Source organism: Ischnura elegans, chromosome 11, assembly GCF_921293095.1.
Source record: "Ischnura elegans chromosome 11, ioIscEleg1.1, whole genome shotgun sequence".
NCBI lineage: Eukaryota > Metazoa > Arthropoda > Insecta > Odonata > Coenagrionidae > Ischnura > Ischnura elegans.
Genome location: NC_060256.1, coordinates 40953817 through 40976082, shown reverse-complemented (window position 1 = coordinate 40976082; position 22266 = coordinate 40953817). Strand labels below are relative to the sequence as shown.

Genomic DNA, 22266 nt, shown 5'->3' with positions numbered 1-22266 from the left:
TGCACTTACTTTTTTCTCAAAAAAATACCAGTTTTTTACGCATAAAATCAAGCTGCCCAACTTTGAACACTTGGTATTTCCGTAGTTTTCGTTCCAGTAACTTGGAATTTTGACATGAGAGCGCCAGAACTAGTATCAACAGTTTGAAGAAAACTAATTGTTTATACCACTAAAATTCATTGATAGCTTGTAAACAACGCTAATCTCTGCTAACTTTGGAACCAATTGGGCATTTGAGGCATTAAATAACCACGATACAGTTTTATCAGTCATTGTTTGAATTTTCAATGGAAAATATCAAAACATTAGAATGATCACGTAAGAGCACTAATTAAGTACATAGAAAAATGGCTTCATCAGTTGTGCATTGGCATAATGATTGATAAATCAATGCTTTGCATGATTTTTATGCAGCATAGCAATTATAAATTGTATGAATACTTATTATTAAAGTAAGGAAATTTAGTTCCGCAAAAATTCATCGCCTTTCGTCTGAATTTATTTTTACGTTTATTGAAAAGAAATTTCTCTGTTGCCACACCACTCCTCTTTCTGTTTAAGTGTCTACAATAGGTATATGTATAGGCTATTATTTGCTCCACCTCTGGTAAAGCGACAAATTTTGTTTAGCAGATTTTGGCCAATGAACTAACCACCAATCTGCCCCTTAAGTGTGTGGGGTCCTATCAGCAAAGGACGGGGATATTGCCTGCTTTGCCCCCCTCTTGGGAAAAAAAAGGTTCTGGCCTCTTGTGGCATATTTCCCCACACAGAGTTAAAGACTTGCGCTCTAGCTACTGCAGCGGAAGGATTAAAAATTAAAAGATAATAACTCACCGGGATAGGTTGAGGATCACTCAAGTGATCACCCAAAATGAGAAAGATATCAGGAAGGAATTCAGGGACATCATAAGGATGAGCATTGACGAAGGCACACAATCCTAGGATTCCCGAGTGGCGCACAATCATAGCAGATGCAGCCTTCTCAGCAGACTCCTTTGAGCCAGTCACACCCTCTTGCTTGTGAGATCGTACAACTTTGGTAGTGCATTTCTTTTTGAACTCCTCCTGCAAGAAAACAAATTTATACATACCATGCCAATTTTAAGGAAAAGTCCATGAGTACTGACTGCATTAATGTATTTCATCTTGAATTACTTTCAATCTTAGAAGCAATTTAGTATTTTATGCAATTTAAATTAGTAAAAGTAATTTTCATGTTTTACATTAACATAATAATAATAATCTTGATTGGCCCCATTGGTTTGGATTACAAACATAAGGCAGGTCAAATTATAAATTAAGATACATACTTCAAAGGTAAATTGGGTACATAATCATGTATAAATTTACAGAAAAAAAAAGAAATAACACGGGTTTTGTACAAAATGGATTAAGGAGATAGTTCACTTACAATAAATATTCTTCCAAAGTAGTAGGGGTGTTGCAATTGGTGTTTTTTTGCTCAAATTTTGAAAATGTTTAAGCTGTTAATATTTTTTAAATCTGATGGCAATTTGTTATAAATGGACATGATTGTATGGTATGGACTATGATCTGAAAGATAGAGGTTATTTCTTTTGTAGTGTATATCAGTGTTTTGACGGGTGTAATGATTATGCTCTTGATTATTAAGGGTAAATAATTTAGGATGTGATTTAGCAAACGTGGCAGATTCTAAAATTAATATACAGGAAAAAGTCAATATTTTAAATTTCTTAAAGTATGGTTTGCAGGAGGTTTTGCTAGAGACTCTGGCTATAGTTCTAACTGCCCTTTTTTGCAGCTTAAAGATTCTGTCACTGTGACAAGATGTCCCCCAAAATAGAATGCCGTACTTATCCTTGAATATATATATGCATTATAGACTACTAGTAAAATATTGGGAGATACTGTTTCACATAGATTTTTTAATAAGTAGATGTGTGAATGCAACTGCTTGGATAGGGTTTCGACATGATTTGACCAGTGAAGGAATAAAAAATAATGTACTAAAATAATGTACTATAAAAAGGAATGTACTCTGGTTTCCTAGTAGTAGATAATGATGCCCTAATCCTTAGTCATTGGGAACATACATTTTACTATGCCAGTCATTACCTGAGTGTGCATGTGCACTTACACAGCAATTTAGGCATGTACAAACAGTTTCAAAAGATAGTTCCGTAAATGGAGAAAAAGTATAAGATTGTGTATTTTTCGGTTCTCAGGAATGTAACCCCAAAATTGATTCATAACTCAAGCTGTTCAACACTTCCTGTTACATGCACTTTTTCTGGGAGAGCATTTTATAAACAAGTTGTGGACCGCCTGTTAACTGATGATGATTTCATGAATAAAAAATAAATACACTAACATGGACACAACAACAAAAAACTTAATTTTCAGAAAAAGAGTGCCCATACCGTCTCACTTGTGTTAGTTGCAACATGTATCAAAAATCCATTTTGGCTCTAAAAGAGCCTTCAATAAACAAATCATCAGCAGACTCCCGATTAATCCGGCTGCGGTATACCCGTGTTGCGGATTATCCGCGCATGATTTTTACTCTCGCTCAATATTTTCTGCGATCTTTATAAAAAAATAAAATTGGACGCAAAATCACCGGAATTACTGCATTAATGCTAGGATACACCAGGCTTAAAATTATCACTAGTATCCTCTTCGTAAAACGGAAGCGATCGCGGACTAGCTGCATTCACGGGAGCACTGCGTTCCTGTTTTCCAAGCCTCGCAGCGCAAGACCGTGCTCTGTGATCACGGATGCACATCCCGCAGCAGTTGCCACCTGGGCAACTTGTGTGAGAGGCAACTACGTGGTGTGGTGCTTAAAAGTGTACTTCTCGACGTTGAGCAGTGGTTTTGAAGCATTTGTGCGAACCACTTTTCTGTATCCGTGATCACAAAGCCAAGGATGTGTGGTTTTTGAAACCAGGCCTTAAATGGAGCATTAACACTACGAGAACAACCATGTTATTGCCGCTAAAAAGATCGCGAACTGGCAAAGGAAGCTCTCAATGAGTCCGGGAAGCACTCCAAAATAACAGAATAACTGCATGAATAATAATATATTGTTTGTTTTACGTAAATTATGAACATTACAAGTCATTAAAGTGAAAGTTCGGGTTATCCGTGTTTTCCGAATATTCATGCAGTCTATCCCCATCATTAGCCCGGATAATCGGGAGTGTGCTGTACCACAAAAACACTCAATGAATACAAATACTATGCAAATAGAAAAAAGGGGACTTCTGTCAGGTAAGCATAAGTATCATGCTTATTTTATCCTGATATCTTTGTACAAGGCAAAAATGTGCTGTATAGTAATGGCAACAGAGGATCATCAAGAACAAAGAGTAATTTCTCATTCACAACTATTATATTTTTCCTCCATGATCCATCTAAATTAAAATTAGTCATGTGTCCACACAACATAATGCATCCAGGAACACAATATGTGAATCCATGACATTGAATATTTAAAATAAAAATAAATAATAATTGATAATTATCACTAATTCATCATCCCCTTGATTATAAGTTAAACAAAATGTCTACTTAAAAAGTTCTGAAAACTAACTAACCAGTAAATTTTCTTTTGAAGCCACAAAACCACAGTGGAGTAATCCACCAAGCACTTGGGCAGCTTTCTCACGGACTTCAACTCGCTCATCCTCCAAAGGCTCCAGTACCAAATTTGTAACCTGAAAAGTGTTTGAATATGATAAGTCCACAATGTTATTTCATCCAAAAATTTAATCTACAATCATGAAAATTAGGACCAATTGTCACTTGCAGCAGAACCTTCCATTTAATTATTAGAACTACATAGTCAGAATTAATTCACCTGCCGCATTAGAACTACAGTGCCAGCAAAATACACTCTTCTTTCGTGGGATAGGAAATCCTGTTGGCCTCAATTATAACATGGGGAATGCAGAGTTGGGTGGCAAGGGAGATGGGGATATGGGCTAGTCATTACAGAACTTTACTTTCAAACTCCAGATGGGCTACATTAAAAAAAAAGGACTTCAAAGGTGCCATAGAATTTTTGGGTTTGCTTATTCCAAGACTTCAAGGTTCCTGAAAGACAACTAAGGCCTTGGTCCACAATGCACCCATCCATCATATGCATGTTTTCACTGCAATGAGTTGAGACTAAGACAGTGAAATTCTTTTGCCAAGTTTTTCAAAGCAATGAAGTGAAATTGGTTTCCAAGAGTTCCACCAGGCGGGTTTTCAGAATTTACATTTTGCACATTTTTTACAAATTTTCCACAATTTTTTGATTTTTCTTCAATGACTATATAGAATTTATAGAAATATGTTTTACCTAAAAAACTAATTCAAGGTTTTAACATAACAATTTTATATGCATAACCGACAAAATATTCAAAATAAGTTATATTATATAAAATAATTAAAAAATTATTTTGAGCAAATGCATTTCAGAACTCAACCTGATGATTCTTTATACTTCGATGTCAAACCATGTTTTTCATTCTGCTCTTACAAACCAAAAACAGTAATTCTTGGTTTACAAAAACAGATTAATGCAGAGAAAAATGTCACCACTTCTGACTTATGCACAGTAATCTGGGTCACTTACTGCACCAAGAAATTGCAAGGATCACCTAGAAAATATAACCTGATGGCATTGCAAAGGTCCAGAAAATGTTTAACTAAATTATATTCAATTTAAATGATAAAAAAATTACTTCAAGCAAACATCAATGCATTTCCGGTAAGTAGAACTCGCATCCAATTAGGCTGGATAGGATTTTGCGTGGAAGTGTGATAAAGACAGCAAACAAGCACACGGCTACAAGAAGACTAAAATGTATGGTGAACCCAGTGCTGCTCTAAGCCAAACAGAGGGATACAGTAGACTCTCGTTATTACGAACAACCTTATTACCAAGTTCTCGTTATAACGAAGCAAACTGTTGGTCCTGACGAAACAGCCTATCCAATCTATGGTAAAAGAAACGTTATTACCAAATAACCTCAGTCCTGGTCACACTGGCTACAAAAAGAACTTTATAATGAAGTTCCAAAAACAAGCAATGGCATTTAGGTGGATATAAACTACTTTACGTAGTAATAATTGTGCTACGTTTAAGTTCTCCTCATGCACTGTGCGCAAGAGTGTCAATTATAGTTCTTTCTTCAGAAGGAGATACTTCAGTATGCATGCAATCATCATATGAGAGCTTCGTTCCTATGGAATCATGGTAACCCACTCATTACCGCTTGTAAATTGGACGTGAAGTAAGTCCTCTTCTTACGAATATATGATTTACGAACTTTCAGAGATACGAAAATTGGAAAAGTTCAACCGTGTGCAAAATTTCAAATTTGGCACCTTTCGAGTTGGCCGATACGACGTTTGGCGTAAAGGATCTCGCACTTTGGGCATAATCTGAACAAAGTATCACTTAATCAGAGATGAAGTCAGGAACTGTTTAGCATTTGGCCCGTTCTTCCTTTCCGCGAACACCAATTTTTTTCGGCTCCGGCTGCATCTAGATCAGTTCGTCACGATAGTGAGTTCACATAAAATTCTAATGCAGTGCATTGTGCAGGACAACCGCACTTCTCATTGCCTTGCATAGCTTTATGGACTAAAGATTCCTAAAAGAAACGCTTATACGACCTTTGTTATTACGAACCTCTGGTTTTTCGGTCCGTGAACTTCATAATCACAAGAGTCTACTGTTCTAAGCACTCTCTGCCTTGGAGTAAATTGGCCACCATGCAATTTCCAGGACTTCTTCCGAAAAAAGGAATAATTCCCTCAGTTTTCCAGGGCATCAAATTTCCCTAAGTATTCCCAGTTTTCTAGGTTGCCAGACACCCTGCAAATGTTTTTGGAGCAAACCAGAAATATATGCCACCTCAAGTAAACTACGGGATATTACAGAGTAAACGCAAGTAAGAGACGCACGCCCTAAAATTGCAGCCGAAAATAGGGGTACGTCTCTTACATGAATTTATTATCTTACCCCCCCCCCCCTCCCCCCCCTTCCCCGGTGGCAAGTCCAAGGGGAACTGAGTGGCCTTGGTTTTCAGCATGATTCAGTGTTTGGACCTTAGGGTTGGGGTGAGTGGGGGTCGATGATGGATCTATGAGTGGAGGACTGGGTTAGGGGCCTTTGGTGGGGTCGGGGGTGGCGGCCCTTAGGTGACATGACTTAGTGCGAGGGCTGCACGCTCCGAGACAGAGACAAGGGGGCAGTGTTCGGCGTGACCACAACCAAGAAGCATCTATTCTGTGATGTGAACCTTTTCCAATTGTTAATACAGTCCACTAAGCATCTTTACGCATTTTTCATTTAATTAAAGTTACCATCCTTGGACAAGTCGGTTTGAAGACGCGTACTAAGTATCGAACATTCAGTCATCTGAAACCCTAGGTCAAAAACAAGTGGCAGGCAGGGGAGTTTCTCCCTTAGTGACGCATCTTTACAATGCTCCTTACTCGTAACCATCGCGACATCGCATCAGTACCTTAGAGGTTAACACAAAAAAGATCGCAGAAGATTTTTAGCTGCGGAGGACAGCTAAATTTACTGCTACGAGTGGGCACCCCGTGGCATTTATACTGCAAATAGTAATTGCATATCAAACTTAAAGAAACGCATAGTTTTGAAGGACAATACCTGGTTAATTATCAACATCTGTCCTGCCAAGTAATTTCCATTACACTACAGGCCTGATTTTTCAATAATCATCTTCAGACACTATCATGAGGATTAATGCAATTGGAAATTTTATTGATGTTAAAACCTGCAGTTTAAAAATTCAAACGAGTGTGTAAATTGTTGGGCTAAATGGAGGATAGAAGAAATTGGAAATGCTTGTAAGTGAAGAGCACTGGAGGAGAGGTAGAGGGGAAGGAGTGCGCTCCCTCCGTCTTCCAAGCAACAAGGCTATGAGCAAAGGAGCAAGGGACGAACACGTCCGATCTTGCATGTGATGTCGTTGCCTTCTAAGTGAAGGGATGAAGGTGCAACACTGTGAATATGTGCAGTTTGCATTGCCTAAAGTTTCCAGTCTGTCTTGTCTAGATTGAATATGCTCATGCTATGCTTGTTTCTTCCGAAATTGTGCTGTTTGACTATGTTTAATATTAGTAGCCTAGTTGTAACTATAAAGCTTTGTGTCAATCAATCAGAACTTAAAAAACTTAAAAGCTGTCCCATATGTGACGTGTTAGGTCTCATTCTTTTTTGAACCTCGTGCATGTCATACAATTGCTGAAAACTATCGAAATATCTTTGGGCTCAGTAGATCACTCAACTCCAAAAATTGGCCACACCTCCAATCACTGGCCTCCTAAAACTGTGAGAATTGAAGCAGTTAGACCAAAAAAGGTCATTCGGCGAGATGGGATAAGGATGAAACACTTTTCCATTGTTCCCATTTCTTGACATTTTCCTTCGAAGATGATAATTTATGGTCGGTGTGGTCTCGGAAAGAAGAAAACCGTAAGAGGCTTGGGCTGATGAAGGGCCGAGGGTGGTTTCATGAAATCCACGCCGTGGTTATTATCTTTTGGCAATGAGATTTGTTCAATCTTTTGGGTTGATTCACACTATGTGCCTGCCGTGTTTTGCCTTACAATTTTCCATGGCTGAAATTCTATTGTAATACTCCTACGAGAACTTTTAAACAAAATTGTTCGTGAGTAGGACAAGCATCACAGTGCAACGGCATATGCAAAGAAAGGATCAGAAGTCAGAACTCTTTCTACATCCTCTTATGGGATGCTGCATTTACGACAGCATTGATTAAAATTTTGGATTCAGATTCAATTACTTCAGTGAATTTGGATCCGAATTATTAGGTGAAGGGCATTATCCATGGATATTTGGATCTGAAGTATCCGATCCAACCATCCCTAGTAAGCGTCATAAGGTTAAGACTACAAGTGAATACCTACTTACCTCCGAGCGCCATACATATTGTGTGAATTTAGCTGAAAAATGACGCATAAATTTTTAGCATTGTCAGTGGAAATTTTGATAACTGTCGAAAGTCCAAGCACACAACTGCAACACCATGCAATAGGATAAACAAAATGCAGAAAATATTTTTTATTTAGCTCTGATGCTAAAAATAGGGTTGCGTGTCTTACAGGTGCTTATACGGTATATCAGCTTTAAATGCATAAGATTAAGTATAGTGAATATTAGGGAGAGTGGAATCAGAGTGTCCAAAATATGAAAACAAACTAAAAGAAGGTAGCAATCAAACAAAGGGAAAAAGCAAGCAAAAGTGTGAACCCACTGAGCAATGAAAATCCTATCCAAACATTTAACACAACTCACCTCTTGTACCCAACTATCCTCACTCATAACAGTTGCCATGTTGTGAAACACTAATACTTGCAAGTAGTCTAAGACAGTTGATCTTGCCCACCACGAGGAACACTGAGCTACCTACAAAGATAGAAAAATATAACTTTAGCTTTTTTAACAAGAGGCAAATCACTGCTTGAAATCAATTTTATTTGTATCTGCCTTCATTTAAGTATTTGCAAACCCTACATAGAAATATTTGTTGTGTACAAGTAATGAACATTTTACCATACACACAGCATTGCAGAAGACAAAAGAATCCATAGTTTAATATAAATAATTAATTGGCATGGCATTCAATTGGAAGAGGATGTGAAGTGTACCATAATACTTTTTCCATCCACTAAGAGGTATGCGCCAAATCAGGGTACTCTGAAATAATCGGTAATGGCGACCCTACTTTCCTTAATTTCGTCTTTATTTCACAAGCAAATTTAGGACTAGATAGTCCTCTCTTACAATTAACTTGTTTGACAATCACATACATCCATGCCCTGGATGGTGGTCAAACCACCCAGGCAGGATTCGAACCCGCGACCTCTAGGTTGGTAGTTGGCAGTGGTGTTGGCAGGGGACTTTACCCTGGCGCCACCGAGGCCGGCAGTGGTGTGCCGTAGTCAGGCAACAGGGGTGTGTCGTTCCATCTCAGTAATTAAAATGGGCTATCAAAAATCTAAAGTTTAAAATAGTGAAAAATGAAGTCTTACCCAAGAAATATGTACATATTATATGGGATCTATTTATACAATTTTTTATAGTTAAAAGTGTCACCTACCCATAGTGAAATTATATAATAAGATGTGCACGTTATATTTTTGGGGGTAAAATATTAGTTACATACATGTAGAGTGTATGGGGCGAAAAAGGTTGGGAACCGCTGCCTTAGAGTAACAGCTCAAGGAACAACGTAATTATGATTGGCTTACATGATTATTATTAGGTATAGTTCAGTGATAGGCATAGGCTTTCCATTACTGAGAAAGCTTCCTTTTCCTGTAAATGAAAACATCACAAGGCAATCAGAACTATCATAAAGGGCGATTACATAGTTACAAGCCACCACTGGAACAATCTTTTGGAGGGATAAATATTTATCATACAATCAGTCAATTTGTGTAATTTTAAGCTGATCTGTAACCTCAACTAGTTTATTCTGAGAAGAGGCAAAAAGTACGAAGGATAAGGGAACTCACGACTCAGAAAGCAACTTCTCAGCACCACTGAAGTGCATGCACCATTGTAAGTTGTAGCTTCTTTGTATCTATTGCTTATGGCGATATAAGAGCAAAAATATTTTCTCAAAGGGCACCTACTGAAATGGTATGCTGGGAAGATGTTAATGAGTTGAGGAGAGGGTAGGGCTCCATCACCACCAATTGCAATGGGTGGTCTAATATTAGTCCAATATTTACTTGCCCTTATCAAATGAGGAAGCTCAATATTTTTTATGCAGTTTACCAAAAGATCATTTCTTTGATCCATTCCAAGGTTTATCTCTACATAGGGACCCTGAATGGACCAAAGAAATATTTCTCTGATTGGTGAGCCTGCATTTTCTTTCACTGTAGAACAACATTCTAAGAAGATATACCATTACAGATATCAAGCATTCTATTTTACAGCATACAGAGTCCTATCAGAAGTCATATTATTTTAAGGATATCTGCTGCTATTTGATGTCTGAAGAGAATGACAATTAAAGATTTAAAAATTAAATTATCCTCGATAACTATTCTATCATTCATATGGAAAACAACGGGGTGAACCAAGAAACCTAACAAACTAACCCTTAATAATTACTATTCAAATTCTCTTATTTGAAAGACAGCTAGTTATCAATCTCGACAAATACCTGACGTATTGATGAGAGAGCCACTGGAACCATTGCAGGCAGAATCAGAGAGTGACTGAGGTGAGCCAAAGTCACTGTGCATGTTGCGACGAGATCTTCATCGACATCATAACTCTCCATTTGGCATATGAGAGGAAAGAAGAAATAGAACTCACTTCTGGCCCCATAAACTGCTCTATTGGAGCAACCAGTGATCCATTTGCAGACTTGAGGAATGTAAGAGAAATAACCACATAAGATTCTGATAATTCCTTAAAGTATGTCATAAAGCCAAAAAGTCAAACAGAACCCTAGCAAACACACCACCAAAAATATTTCCCTATGAAACAGAGCTCCCAGCCAGCAGTGCACATTTTTAAGCCACCAGCTAGTAAACAAATCAATGATTAAATGAATGCTCTTAAAATTCCACAAAGGAAAAATAATCTTTGATCAGGATTGAACCGCATCTCCAAAGTTTGTGCCAGGTGTTCAACAACCACTTGAAATACTAAGGCACCTTCTTCCTCCACTAAGTTTTGTTTGTTTGAGTGGACAAGGTGGAATATTTATGCAGCCAGAAGTACAATACCACAAGACAGCATGCTTGCACGCATAAGAGGAAACAGTCCCACAGCTATGGCCACCACTGAAGTAGGCTGTCAAACATTTAATGTGCCATCAAGAAAAACAATTTTTCCTCCATGGAATTTATGCACTGGATGATGTATATCTCATGTTAGTTTCACAGATGTGCCAACATTAAAAAAATCTACTGAATTATTAAAATTTCAAGTTCAGTGAAAGGTTGAAACATTCTCAGTAACACACCTTCATTTATAAAAAATTCTTAAGCCCTGAAAATGTAGCACGAGTATTGGTAGTCTTTTTTTATAAATAATGAGAAACAAATATCCAAATTAACATGCCATCATTGAAAAGGCTAAAAAATATCACTATTATATTTGATGATTTCCCTATATGTACACTGACAAAAAGTAAATAGACAAACCAGTTTTCAGGAGGCGGATAGCTGCTTCCTTTTCTGGGTCCTTAGGAGATGAGTTTCCATTCTTGTTGCTGACTCGTACCTTCTTCAACATGTGAGTAGTCTCACCAACCACACCTACACTGCACTCAGTCACTTCAGAGGCCAGCTCTGACGGTGACTTTTGTGAAAAGTGATTTGCTGTTCTTGGCATAGCTGAGTGTTCCACAATAACATCATTCAACAAAGTCAACTTTGGCATTACTTCAGACACAAAATCTTCTATGTGAGGAGAACGGGTACGGTTACCTTTTCCAAACACAACATCTGGTTGAAATATGTTCGTTAACATACTAGAAGAACGGGGAAACAGAAATGTGAATTAGACTAAATGGTCATCCAAAATGAAACAGTTCAAACAGAGTATCATTTTTCATTAAAATTTGATAATTATATGAGTACTCACCTTCCTAGCCTTTCTCTAACATTTTGAAAAGGATGCGTTAAATAAGGATACAGATATATAAGAAGCCTATGAAATAATTCAGCTACCCTCCATTGTTGCTGGTTCAATGCACCTTGTAGTGTATACAGCCTCCTGAAACAAAAAAGAAAGGGTAAAATCTTTTAATTAAGCTTCATCTGTGTAATTATTTTAAAATTATGTTAGTTAACATAAAAACTATACATTTCAATCAGCCAGACACAGTATTCCACAAAATAAGTCAAACTTTTCATTCACGGGGCCCAATATGCTAAGATATTAAAATCGGGAGGTTTAGGAGGGCAAATGCATTTGTTACCCAATATGCATGCATATATTATGCTCTAAAATATCCTTTTATGCTTTAAAAATATCCACACATTTCACACAGACAGTATTTAAAGAAAATGAGGCAAAATTCAAGCACAAATTGTTAAACACACATGAAGTGATACGGAAACATTTTGTAATGACCTTCCTGGAACTGAGAATTGACCTGTGCACTAACAATGAAGATGATTCAAATACAGCACAGCAATGAGATCGTTAATAAACCACCCTTTGGATAACAAATGAATGTTCTCTACACCAATTTCTTAACCCTCTCCTCACCTTCTCTTGCTACCCACTGCCAAAATGTCATGAAAATGAAAAAATGTTTACATTCAAAATTTATTTGTTACCTTTAAAATTCAGACGATATTTCTATAACTATTGAAAGATCAAAATTCATTAAGTTGAGCCATCACATTCAAGAAAATTTTTAGGTTCTTCTTTCACACGGAATTTCACAGAAGATGGAAAGAATTCTTGCCGAGTATGATGTCTTGACAAGAATGAAGGAGTTTGTAAAGGAGTGTATGAAATTATGAGCAACGGTGCAAAATCATACATCAAACAAACATCTAAATCCCAGAAATGCAGAATTAATGAGCATTGAAGGGTAATCAACAAGAAAAATTTTCACCTATCTGCAGTTGCAGAGTAGGTCAAAACCCAGACAATTAATAAATTTTATTGGCACTAAGATTAATACCAGGGACTTAATCTACTTCCCTTAACTGATTAGGGAAGCAATTAAGGTAGATGAAATACTGAAACACTTCTACAGTGGAACCTCGTTAAAGCGAGTACGGGCTATAGCGACACTCCCGCTATAACGAGACATAGTCGATGCACCGTCAATTGACCCTATAATAAGCGTGTTAAAAAATTCGTTTTTACGACACCCTTTTGGTGCTGGCTCTCGCCATAGCGAGGGTTTCACCGCCGGAAGACTTTCATCAAGACTCCTTAGCCTCTGTAATTGTTAGCGATCTGTTAGAAATGAAGTTAATGGAGTGCTCAGTCTCAAATTTATGTGGTAAACTGTCGTTCGATAAATAAGTAGTTAATTTTGGTGAAAATATTGTGGCATTAGCATTCGCGAATGCTTCATCTTCTTTTGTTCCTCGGGCGGCAGAAAGCAGTCGGCAGCATACCCGCACGTCCGTGAGTTGCGTGAATAGAAAGCATTTGATGGCAGTCACCATGGCCAAAAAAACACCAAACACGTCTAAGCGGGAAAATAAAAATAAAGGAGTAATATAAGAGTGTCGAAATTAATTTATCTTCCTATTCGCTCTGCAAAATAAAAAAAAACAGAAGCGCCCAAGGAATGCAGACGATGAATAGTTATAAGGAGCTTTGTTCGGGTGGTTTTGCCCATTCAAATCTGCGGGAACTTCTGAGAAAGGGGCTACGCCCAAGCCTAAAGCGGAATATTTCAGGGATAGATTGCGAATTGAGAATTTTAAGAGTGCAGAAGGTTGATTATACTACTGCGAAGCACCAAAGCGTTATCTCCCCTCATAATTGCTGGTGATGCCTCCGGTGTAAACCCGAAGTCGTGGAAGAAAGGACTCCGATCATAAGTATCTTTAGAAGTATTCCCCGCGTCATATAACATAGACGAAACGGAACTTTTTTACACACAACTCCCCGACAAAACCCTTGCAGTATGAGGTATTTCTTGCAATGATACCTCTAAAGGTAGGTAGTGCGCCTTAGCGATGATGTAGTATGTACGAAGCAATCATACTCAGCGTGAATTGTCCGGATGGACGCATTTATTCTCCGTTGCGGATTTACAAGGGTGAACTATTCGCGTCAGTGGTTGGAGTCGTACTGGCGCTCTCTTTTGTCACGTGGGTAGCCGAGCATCCCCTGGTGGCCGCTGGAAGAACTCACAGAACAACTAACTCTCGTTTGCAGTGTCGTGGTCAACTCGGTGTATTATTTCAAATTCGTCGCGAGCGTAACACTCAAAAAGAAACTTTTTTTCAACAACGGCAATTTTAATCACATCATTTTTCAAGCTTAGCAAACTTTTTACCGTATATGATGTAGATATTACATTATCTGATAGAAAAAGTCTTCCAAGGCGGGAACTTTATACAACCTTCCACCGTTTTCGCCTGTAGAAACAAATGTAATGCGTTATTTCACTTCACTGCCGCTTAACGTACAGAAACAATAAACATACGCCAATTAAAACATTTGAGGCATTAAATAACCGCGATACTGTTTTATCAGTTAATTTTTGAATTTTCAGTGGAAAATACCAAAATAATAGAATGATCACGTAAATGAACTACATAATTAAGTGCATAGAAAAATGGCTTCGTCGGTTGTGCATTGGCATAATGATTGACGAAACAATGCATTCCATGATTTTTATTCAGTGCGGCGCTTATTAATTGTTTGAATAGTTAGTCGTTGTTTGAATAAGGAAATTTAGTGATGCAAAAAAACATCGCCTTTCGTCTGGATTTATGCTTACGTTTATCGGACAGATGTTTATCTGTCGCCGCACCACTCCTGTTCCTGTATATCAGTTCGCAATAGGTATATTGGCTATTATTTGCTCCACCTCCGGTAAAGCGACAATTCGCTATAGCGAGTGTTTATTAGTGCACCATGGGGTGTCGTTATATCGAGGTTGCACTGTATATAAGAGTCAGTTATACCTCCCTCCAATTTCAAATGGCACTTATAACTATTTAAGTCTAACCCTAATCTAAAGCTACACAGCCTATTAGGATGTATCCAACTATAGCTATTTAAGGGAACATTTATCCCAAATCATTCAAGATCTGATGATGCCAGCTGGAATCCAGGGTAACTGCTGCACACCAAAAATAGACCAATATGGGAAAAAGCCAAATAAAAGATGACTGATTAATTACTGCAGAAGCCTTCATAACAAAATTATTAAAACTGTTGTTACTGTAATAAACTAATCACCTTACCCACAATCCAGAAAAGATGCATCTTCCCTGAGAGGATCTTCCATGAGAATTTCCAGCAGCCAATGTAAACGATTAGGATCTCTGCTTTCCTAAATGAAAGGAAAATCATTATCTCTGTGACCCAAATAGCATGTAGTGAATGAAATGTGTAATACTCAGATTCATAACGAGAGGTATTCCAAGCACCAAAGCCTGACACCTATCATAATAATTTGCATTTCTTTAATTATAGTCTCCAAAAATCTCTTTGGCTTTACTATCAGGTCTTGAGCACCATGAGTGAAAAAAATTCTTGCATTCCTATTTCCCATTTTATAATAATAACACACAATTATACTTTAGATTACTTTTTACAGAATTATTAAAATTAAAAAAAAATCAAGCAACATGGAATAAAAAAGTAGAATTTTTTGGACTTAAAAGTATTCAAAAAAATGTAAAACATGGGGAAAACTGATAACGGTTTAGCATTCGTAAAGCATTTATTATGTATGGAAAAACTAAAATCAACAGGAGTTAAAAAAATAAGCAAAAAATGGGAGAAAGTAAAATTTGAGAGTGCAAACATGGGATTCTATTACATTAACAGCACGGTAATATAGGCAGTAATGGCTAATAGTGTCTCACTACTTACCAAGGCGGTGGCAAAACAGACCCCCCAGTCACCATTTGATTCCACCGTGAGGTTTGTTAGGGCCGTTCTAATGACTGGTCCAAGGAATTCCCACAGAGAAACAACTTTCTCAAAAGGCCAATGTTTACTCCCTCGAGCAAGACCTGCATTTAACACAAGGAGTCATAAATTAAAGCCAAAGAAATAATATGATAATAAATAAAAGAAATGTAAAGCATCATGGAAAAAAAAACAACTTGCCGGCAATTATCTCAGCAGCACATCTTTGGTTACTCTCCTGCTTCTCAGCAACAAGCCGAACAAGATGAGGTTTAAATAGTTCCAAAACAGAATATCCATGGTTTCTGAACAAGCCCTGTCAAATATTCAAAAATATTAGACAAATAATTATACTAATTCCATGTGAGCAAGCAACCAAATTAATTGATTTTTTAAATATATTCCCATCTACTTTCTGCCTATCTTTTCTTATAATTTGTGAAGTAACAAAATTGTGATATAATAGAAGAAATATTTTACTCTACTAACTCCATTTTTGGCTATTTCATAACCAATTTACATGTCCTATCTTTTTTTTTAGTTTTCTATATTTGCCTAGTACATGTCTACTGTTCTTTCATGTAAATATGATGGCTTCCAGAGATACTTCTTTCTTTTTGCCACTTTCCAATAGGGCAATATGATACATGTGAAATCAGTACCATTACCTCTTAAATCTATTCAGGGAGGCAAAAAACAGTGATTTCCAAGAAATTTCAGGATATTTATAATTTTTTATCATAAATTTCACAATTAATTACTGTAAATATTTAAAAGTTTCTTACTTATAAGGAGAGCCTAAATTTTGGTCTTTAACTAGCTCACAGAAAGAATTGAATGAAAAATGCTGTTAAGGGAAAATGAAATTTCCAAAATTTACTTGCCTTACTCACATTCACTGCAAAATTGTTTTCAATACAGAAAATTATGGTTCATCAATACGTAATCAATAAATTAACCATAAAACCAAAAAAAGCCAAGTAATTGTTGCACAAAACAATATGGACTTCTTATGGCAACTTATAATAATAACAGATACATATATTTAGTTAGAGAAAATTTTCTATGCACACTAAAATCACATACAAAATTAACACTGAACATGTCATGCAGGCAACACTGATCAATATATTTATAGCAAATTATAAATTAAAAGCAATCTAACCTTAAACATTATAAACCGCAAACCATTGAATTTATCCTTCCCTTTCTTCTCCTCGAGGGATAAATAATCAACCAGCTTATCTACATTTTCTTTGCATGTGAAAAACTTGTAAATTTCTCTCTCCTCTGGAGTCATTTCTTCTTCACTTCGGTCTAGATTTGGCTGGGAACTATATGGAGCATATACTTTCAACTCCCTAAAGAAAATGGAATTAAATATGCATTAATAAGTTACTTATGAAATACCATGATACATCACATAAAAATATTCACTAAACTCTCTCATAGTATTATCGCAAGTTGAATAAAATTACCCAATCAATTGAATTTGATCTGTATGATGCAAAGTAGGGACGTGCAAGTACTCGAAGATCCGAGTCGAGTAATTGGTACTCGATTTGAGTGTTTCCAGTAGCATAACAAATGCTCAGTCGAGTCCAGTAGTTGCGGTTACAGAGCTGTTGAGGTCAGTATGACCAGCTATCTGACGACAGGAAGCACTATCATGAAACTTATGTAATAATATCGTTTTTGAAGTCGATAAGTCATTCTAATACCTGGGAGTTTTAACTTTGTGTATACACTATAGTTCTTGACGTGGTTGCCGAATACCTTTTCGTCAGCCGCGGCAGCTGATCGTTTTCTGACCTGTTGGCATATTCGGAGTTATTGGAGTGGACTGCTGCATCGCTCATACTTTCTTATGTGATACTCACGCACCCTTCCCAACTCTCTTTACTCAAACTCTCAGAGAATACGTAACACATTGTTAAGTTTTCTGAAAGAAAAAAAATATGTAACTTGAAGGTTTTCGCTGACAATGACGGTTTTTCCTGGTGCTCGATGTGTTTCCCATTGTCACAATCTGATAGCCTTTTTGATTACCGCTTACATCCAACGTTACTTTTCGGTTATTCCATTGTTGCGTTTAGTTTCTTTCTTGAACTTAAAAAACAAGAGTTGCTACGGTTGATTAAACAACGTGAGAAATACAGAATTTTTTTTGCTGTACAAAGCTAAAGCTAACTTCTATAGTTCGTTCCCTTTTTCCACTTAAATTCCATGAATATTCAGGATCCATAAAAATATTTGATATAATTTTTAATTAGAATACTCAAAGTTCCCGAATCTTGCACTTTGGCAAGTAAGTATGTATATGTACTTACTAGTGAAGCCACGAAAGTGTGCACCACTAGGTAATTACCTGCCGGCAGTAATACTTTAACATTGAGATGTCAAAACTCACTGCCTGAACATGTAGAACAATTGATTTTTCTTCATGAGAATTTGAAAGGATCAAATACTGCATGATTCAGTTACTTAATAGGGGAGACCACGTACCTTGCTCTGCCTTTTTCAATGCCGTATTTTTTATGGCCTTCGGAACGGTGAACACATTCCTGAACTAGTAGTGGTTCCATTGAATGGGCCTTAGTTTGGCTGTAATTAATTAATTTTCATGCAGTATTTTTCACAAGCCGTATATTGAGGCAAGATTGACATATTTTATACGCCAGCACGCCCGGTCCAGGGTTATCAAATTTTATTTCATCCTATTTGTTAATTAAAATTGTATTTCGGAATGGTTCTTGTAGCACATAGGTACTGTGTAAGTAAACTCCCTTTGGAGTAAAGTGAATTACAAGTGTTTGAGAAATATGGCATTTTATATTAGTTTTGTGTTCTAATTAATTATGTCTGTACGCATATTGTTGCTCGCCACGATCATTTAATGGTATGTGCTCTCGCAAGAGTAGTTTTCATTTTTAATGTGGAAGTTGATCAGCAAAAGAAAAGCAAAAGTTAATATTTTAGTGCACACCAACCCTTGCTAGTGAAGTCGTCGTATCTCCGTGTTTGAAATGACACTGCTTAAATACCTAAACGCCATTATGACGATAAAAATAGTCTCATGTCTATGCTTTTTGCAATTAAAATTAATGAAAAACTTGATGCCATATGATCACAATGAAGACAAAATAAACTGCCATGACGAAGCCCTGAACCCTGGGCCCCTGGGTGGGAATCACGTACCCTACCACTACCCCACCTGACGTGTCTGCTGAGTGGTGCGAAATTTTAAAACTATATACGGCTTGTAAAAAATACTGCATGAAAATTTATTAATTACAGCCAAACTAAGGCCCATTCAACGGAACCACAACTAGTTCAGAGATGTGTTCACCATTCCGAAGGCCATAAAAAATACGGCACTAAAAAAGGCGGAGCAAGGTACATGGTCTCCCCTTGTTAGTATGTAATTTTTATTACAATGCAAATGCCTTTACTCTGGGCTCTTCCCAGCAGTTTGGATAAATACGAGTATATTACTTAAATTTTGGACTTATTACTAGCAGATAATTAATTTCAATTGTGCCAATGGAACTGTTTAAGGCACATTCATGTTCATTTATTTCCAAATTCTGACTCAATCACCATCAACATTCCTCATTATCTTTTCCTTTTCACATCAAGCTAAGCATTTAGAATATAAAATTCATAACGGCATTGGAAAAATGAAAATATATTGGATCATGCATTGTTGTATTGCCCAGTCCAGAAATTATCATACTCAACTCAGTACTTGCAAGTAGTTTTCAACTGGACTGGATACTCGACTCAAGATCAAAAAGTGCTACTCTCACATCCCTAATGCAAAGTTTTGGCTATAAACAGGACCATTCCCAAATTTACTTGGCTAATGATTTTCTCAAGAAGGGCAATTATAGGCTATTAGTGCATTTCTGCTGCTATTTCATTTGCCACTTAAGTGTGTAAGATGTGTGTGTTGCTAGATGAATGTCAGAAGGGTGTTGAGTGTCAAACTGAAATAGACACTGATGCACATTTATTTTTATCAGGCACATCAAATAACAAATGAAATTTTTTACTTTTAACTCACTTTAAAAAAAGAGGCTATTGGTATTGTCAAAAATTCAAATAGCTTCTACATAGGAGGTGATTATTAACTTTTGTAAAAAGTGAAATTTATCTTCAAAAACAAAAAAAATAGACATTCACAGTACACCTGCTTCTGAGGGTCAATACAAGTACTAATCTTCTCTGAATATTGTCCCACTTGCTATTTTTGAGACTGGATTTTTAAAATATAACTTCCTTGGGTGCAAAGCAAGCCTCGAAACTTTCAGTCCTCGACATCTGCTCATGGCGTTCAAAAAATAAATTTATTCCAAAGATAATAAACAATAATTCCAAACAAATATATTTCCTAGAATGTTACAAGTAATTTTAAAATATAACAGAAAACTGGGCTATGAGCTTGGAGCTAAACAGAATTAGCCATCTTAACAAATTTAAATGAATTGGTCCAATAGGTCTTTTCAATTTTTATGTGAGAACTTATTGACCTGCCCTATAAAATTTAAGGGTTCTCAAATGATCACACATTCAGACTGCAAAAAAAAGATCTAAATTAAAAATTGCATGTATTGGTACTGCAGCTAGCTGTGTCTCCGCAGACACACCACAACAACACCACACTAAGGCAAAGCCATTAAAACCCAGGAACATGTGATTGGATATTATTTCAAAGCACTATCAATTCAATCTAGGGATTAGAGATTTTCTGAAACTTCACATTAGTTGCTGCCTCCTATACTGGCCAGTGTTATGAAGAAAGAACTATCTCAATGTTATCAGGCCTGGGATAACAATTTCCAGCCCTATCCTTGTTCGAACCCTGTTGATGGTGATAACATCTCTCTCCAAAATACTGACCACCATTGAAGACATCAACTGTTTTAGAGCACTGGGCATTAATTTTGTTGCCAAAGGTTATCAAAAGCTTATATAAGCCAGCTATGAGAAGATAAAACAACTGTAGTGAGATTTACTAAGCTTTGTAAACTCAAGTTATCTACCCAGAATAAATGCCCAGAAAAGTTTTACAAAAACCATTTTCCAACAAAACCAGCCCCTCCATCACAGTTTTAATACTCACTTGGGCCAACAGTAGAATCCTGAGTATGTTTTGTGAGCAAAAGCAGTTGAATCCCATTCAGAGGATGAGGTTGGGATTCTGCGACGTGCCTCACCCTTCAAGCTCCAACCACTGCCATACTGGACCCATTCATTGTCTGGCCGATCCCCGGGCCACACTACTGCATCACCTTCTACCTTCTTGGCATTTTTCTCAACAAAGTTCATAGGATTCACAACTACCTTGGTGTGTTTCCTCTTAGCTTGCCGCAAGCAAAATACCACCGCCCTAATGGCAACCTAAAGTGAGAATAACATTTTTTAGGATGATGTGGATTAGGACAAACAACTATACATTCCATCAATAACAATCATTTAATTTTCCAGATCACATAATGAAGTATGATATCACTTTCATAGTTACATTTCCTCAATCCAATGAGAAAGAAGTACGTAGTTAGCACTTATTAAATCTAAGTCTATTAAGATTAGCGCAAAATAACAGCATTATTTAAGATGAAAGAGCCAAAATACATCCAAAAGTTCAAACTTAACAGATTTGTCAAATTTAGCTGATAAATGTTATTAAAAAAATCATTTTTCGTTATAAAGCCCTAATGGACTAGCCATTATTTAAGTAGTTTCTCAATTTTAACGGCTGTTCAAACAACACTCATAGCTGCAAATATTTTTTTGCTTACTCCGATAATTTATTTCATCGGCAGTGGAGGTAAAAGCAATTTTACTTTTCCAAAAGCATGTAAAATGCAACTAACTCCATTCATAAATTTATAATTTTAAGCATTTACATAATTATTAACTAAGAGAGAATTGATAAGATTCAGTAATAAAATTAAAACAAACAAAATACAAAAGACACAAAGAATGATAATTACCACTCTATTGTACTCGTAGATCATTTCCAGTAATTTCTACACATCACTGGATTAAAATAAAGTTTTATTAGATTAAGGATCTTTTTAACCCTACTCCATAACAAACCTAGAAACATCTATAATGTAATGTAAAAGCTTGGATACAAGCAGTTTAAAATGAAAAAAAAAAGAACTTTAAGGCAACCATTTATGAAAGCATTGGTCATTTCATTGTTTTAATATTTTACATAAAATGAAACATTATGACACAATTACTGCTACAAATTATTAAAACGATACCATCAAATGTCATTTAAGTGCACCTATTTTCAACTCACCTTCCTCAATTCAATAGAATCATGAATAAGGAGAGATAAAAAAAATTTCACAGCCCTGGCAGGATAGGAAACAGAAGGATGCACCAAATCACGTAGAAAGTTCACAGCAAGAGAATGGTAGCGCCAATGCCTATGCAAATAGAAAGAATGTTTCATGGCAATAAACTCAATCCCCCATAAACATAGGTAGATTATTAATAAGCTACTTTTACTGGTGGATAAGGGTCCTTAATTTTCATGGAATGCAAATTTTTGTGACATCAAAATTCTTTGTGGTTTTAACTACATAGTGATGGGCAGGTTTCAGTACCTAGTTCTCGGT

At 36.6% G+C, this 22266-nt stretch overlaps 1 protein-coding gene across 2 annotated transcripts in view; it reads right to left on the bottom strand.

Annotated features, from left to right (window-relative positions):
- The window catches only part of LOC124168479 (proteasome activator complex subunit 4A-like), a 61570-nt gene that overhangs the window by 2264 nt on the left and 37040 nt on the right, over positions 1 to 22266 (bottom strand). For both annotated transcript variants that reach the window (XM_046546759.1, XM_046546760.1), the window contains exons 21-32: positions 21945 to 22074; positions 20754 to 21031; positions 16794 to 16989; positions 15830 to 15944; positions 15590 to 15732; positions 14956 to 15044; positions 11648 to 11779; positions 11206 to 11534; positions 10215 to 10420; positions 8333 to 8443; positions 3585 to 3704; positions 838 to 1068 (exon numbers count right to left, since the gene is read on the bottom strand). In XM_046546759.1, the coding sequence (XP_046402715.1) occupies positions 838 to 1068; positions 3585 to 3704; positions 8333 to 8443; positions 10215 to 10420; positions 11206 to 11534; positions 11648 to 11779; positions 14956 to 15044; positions 15590 to 15732; positions 15830 to 15944; positions 16794 to 16989; positions 20754 to 21031; positions 21945 to 22074 (2080 nt within the window). The remainder of the gene's footprint in view (positions 1 to 837; positions 1069 to 3584; positions 3705 to 8332; positions 8444 to 10214; positions 10421 to 11205; positions 11535 to 11647; positions 11780 to 14955; positions 15045 to 15589; positions 15733 to 15829; positions 15945 to 16793; positions 16990 to 20753; positions 21032 to 21944; positions 22075 to 22266) is intronic.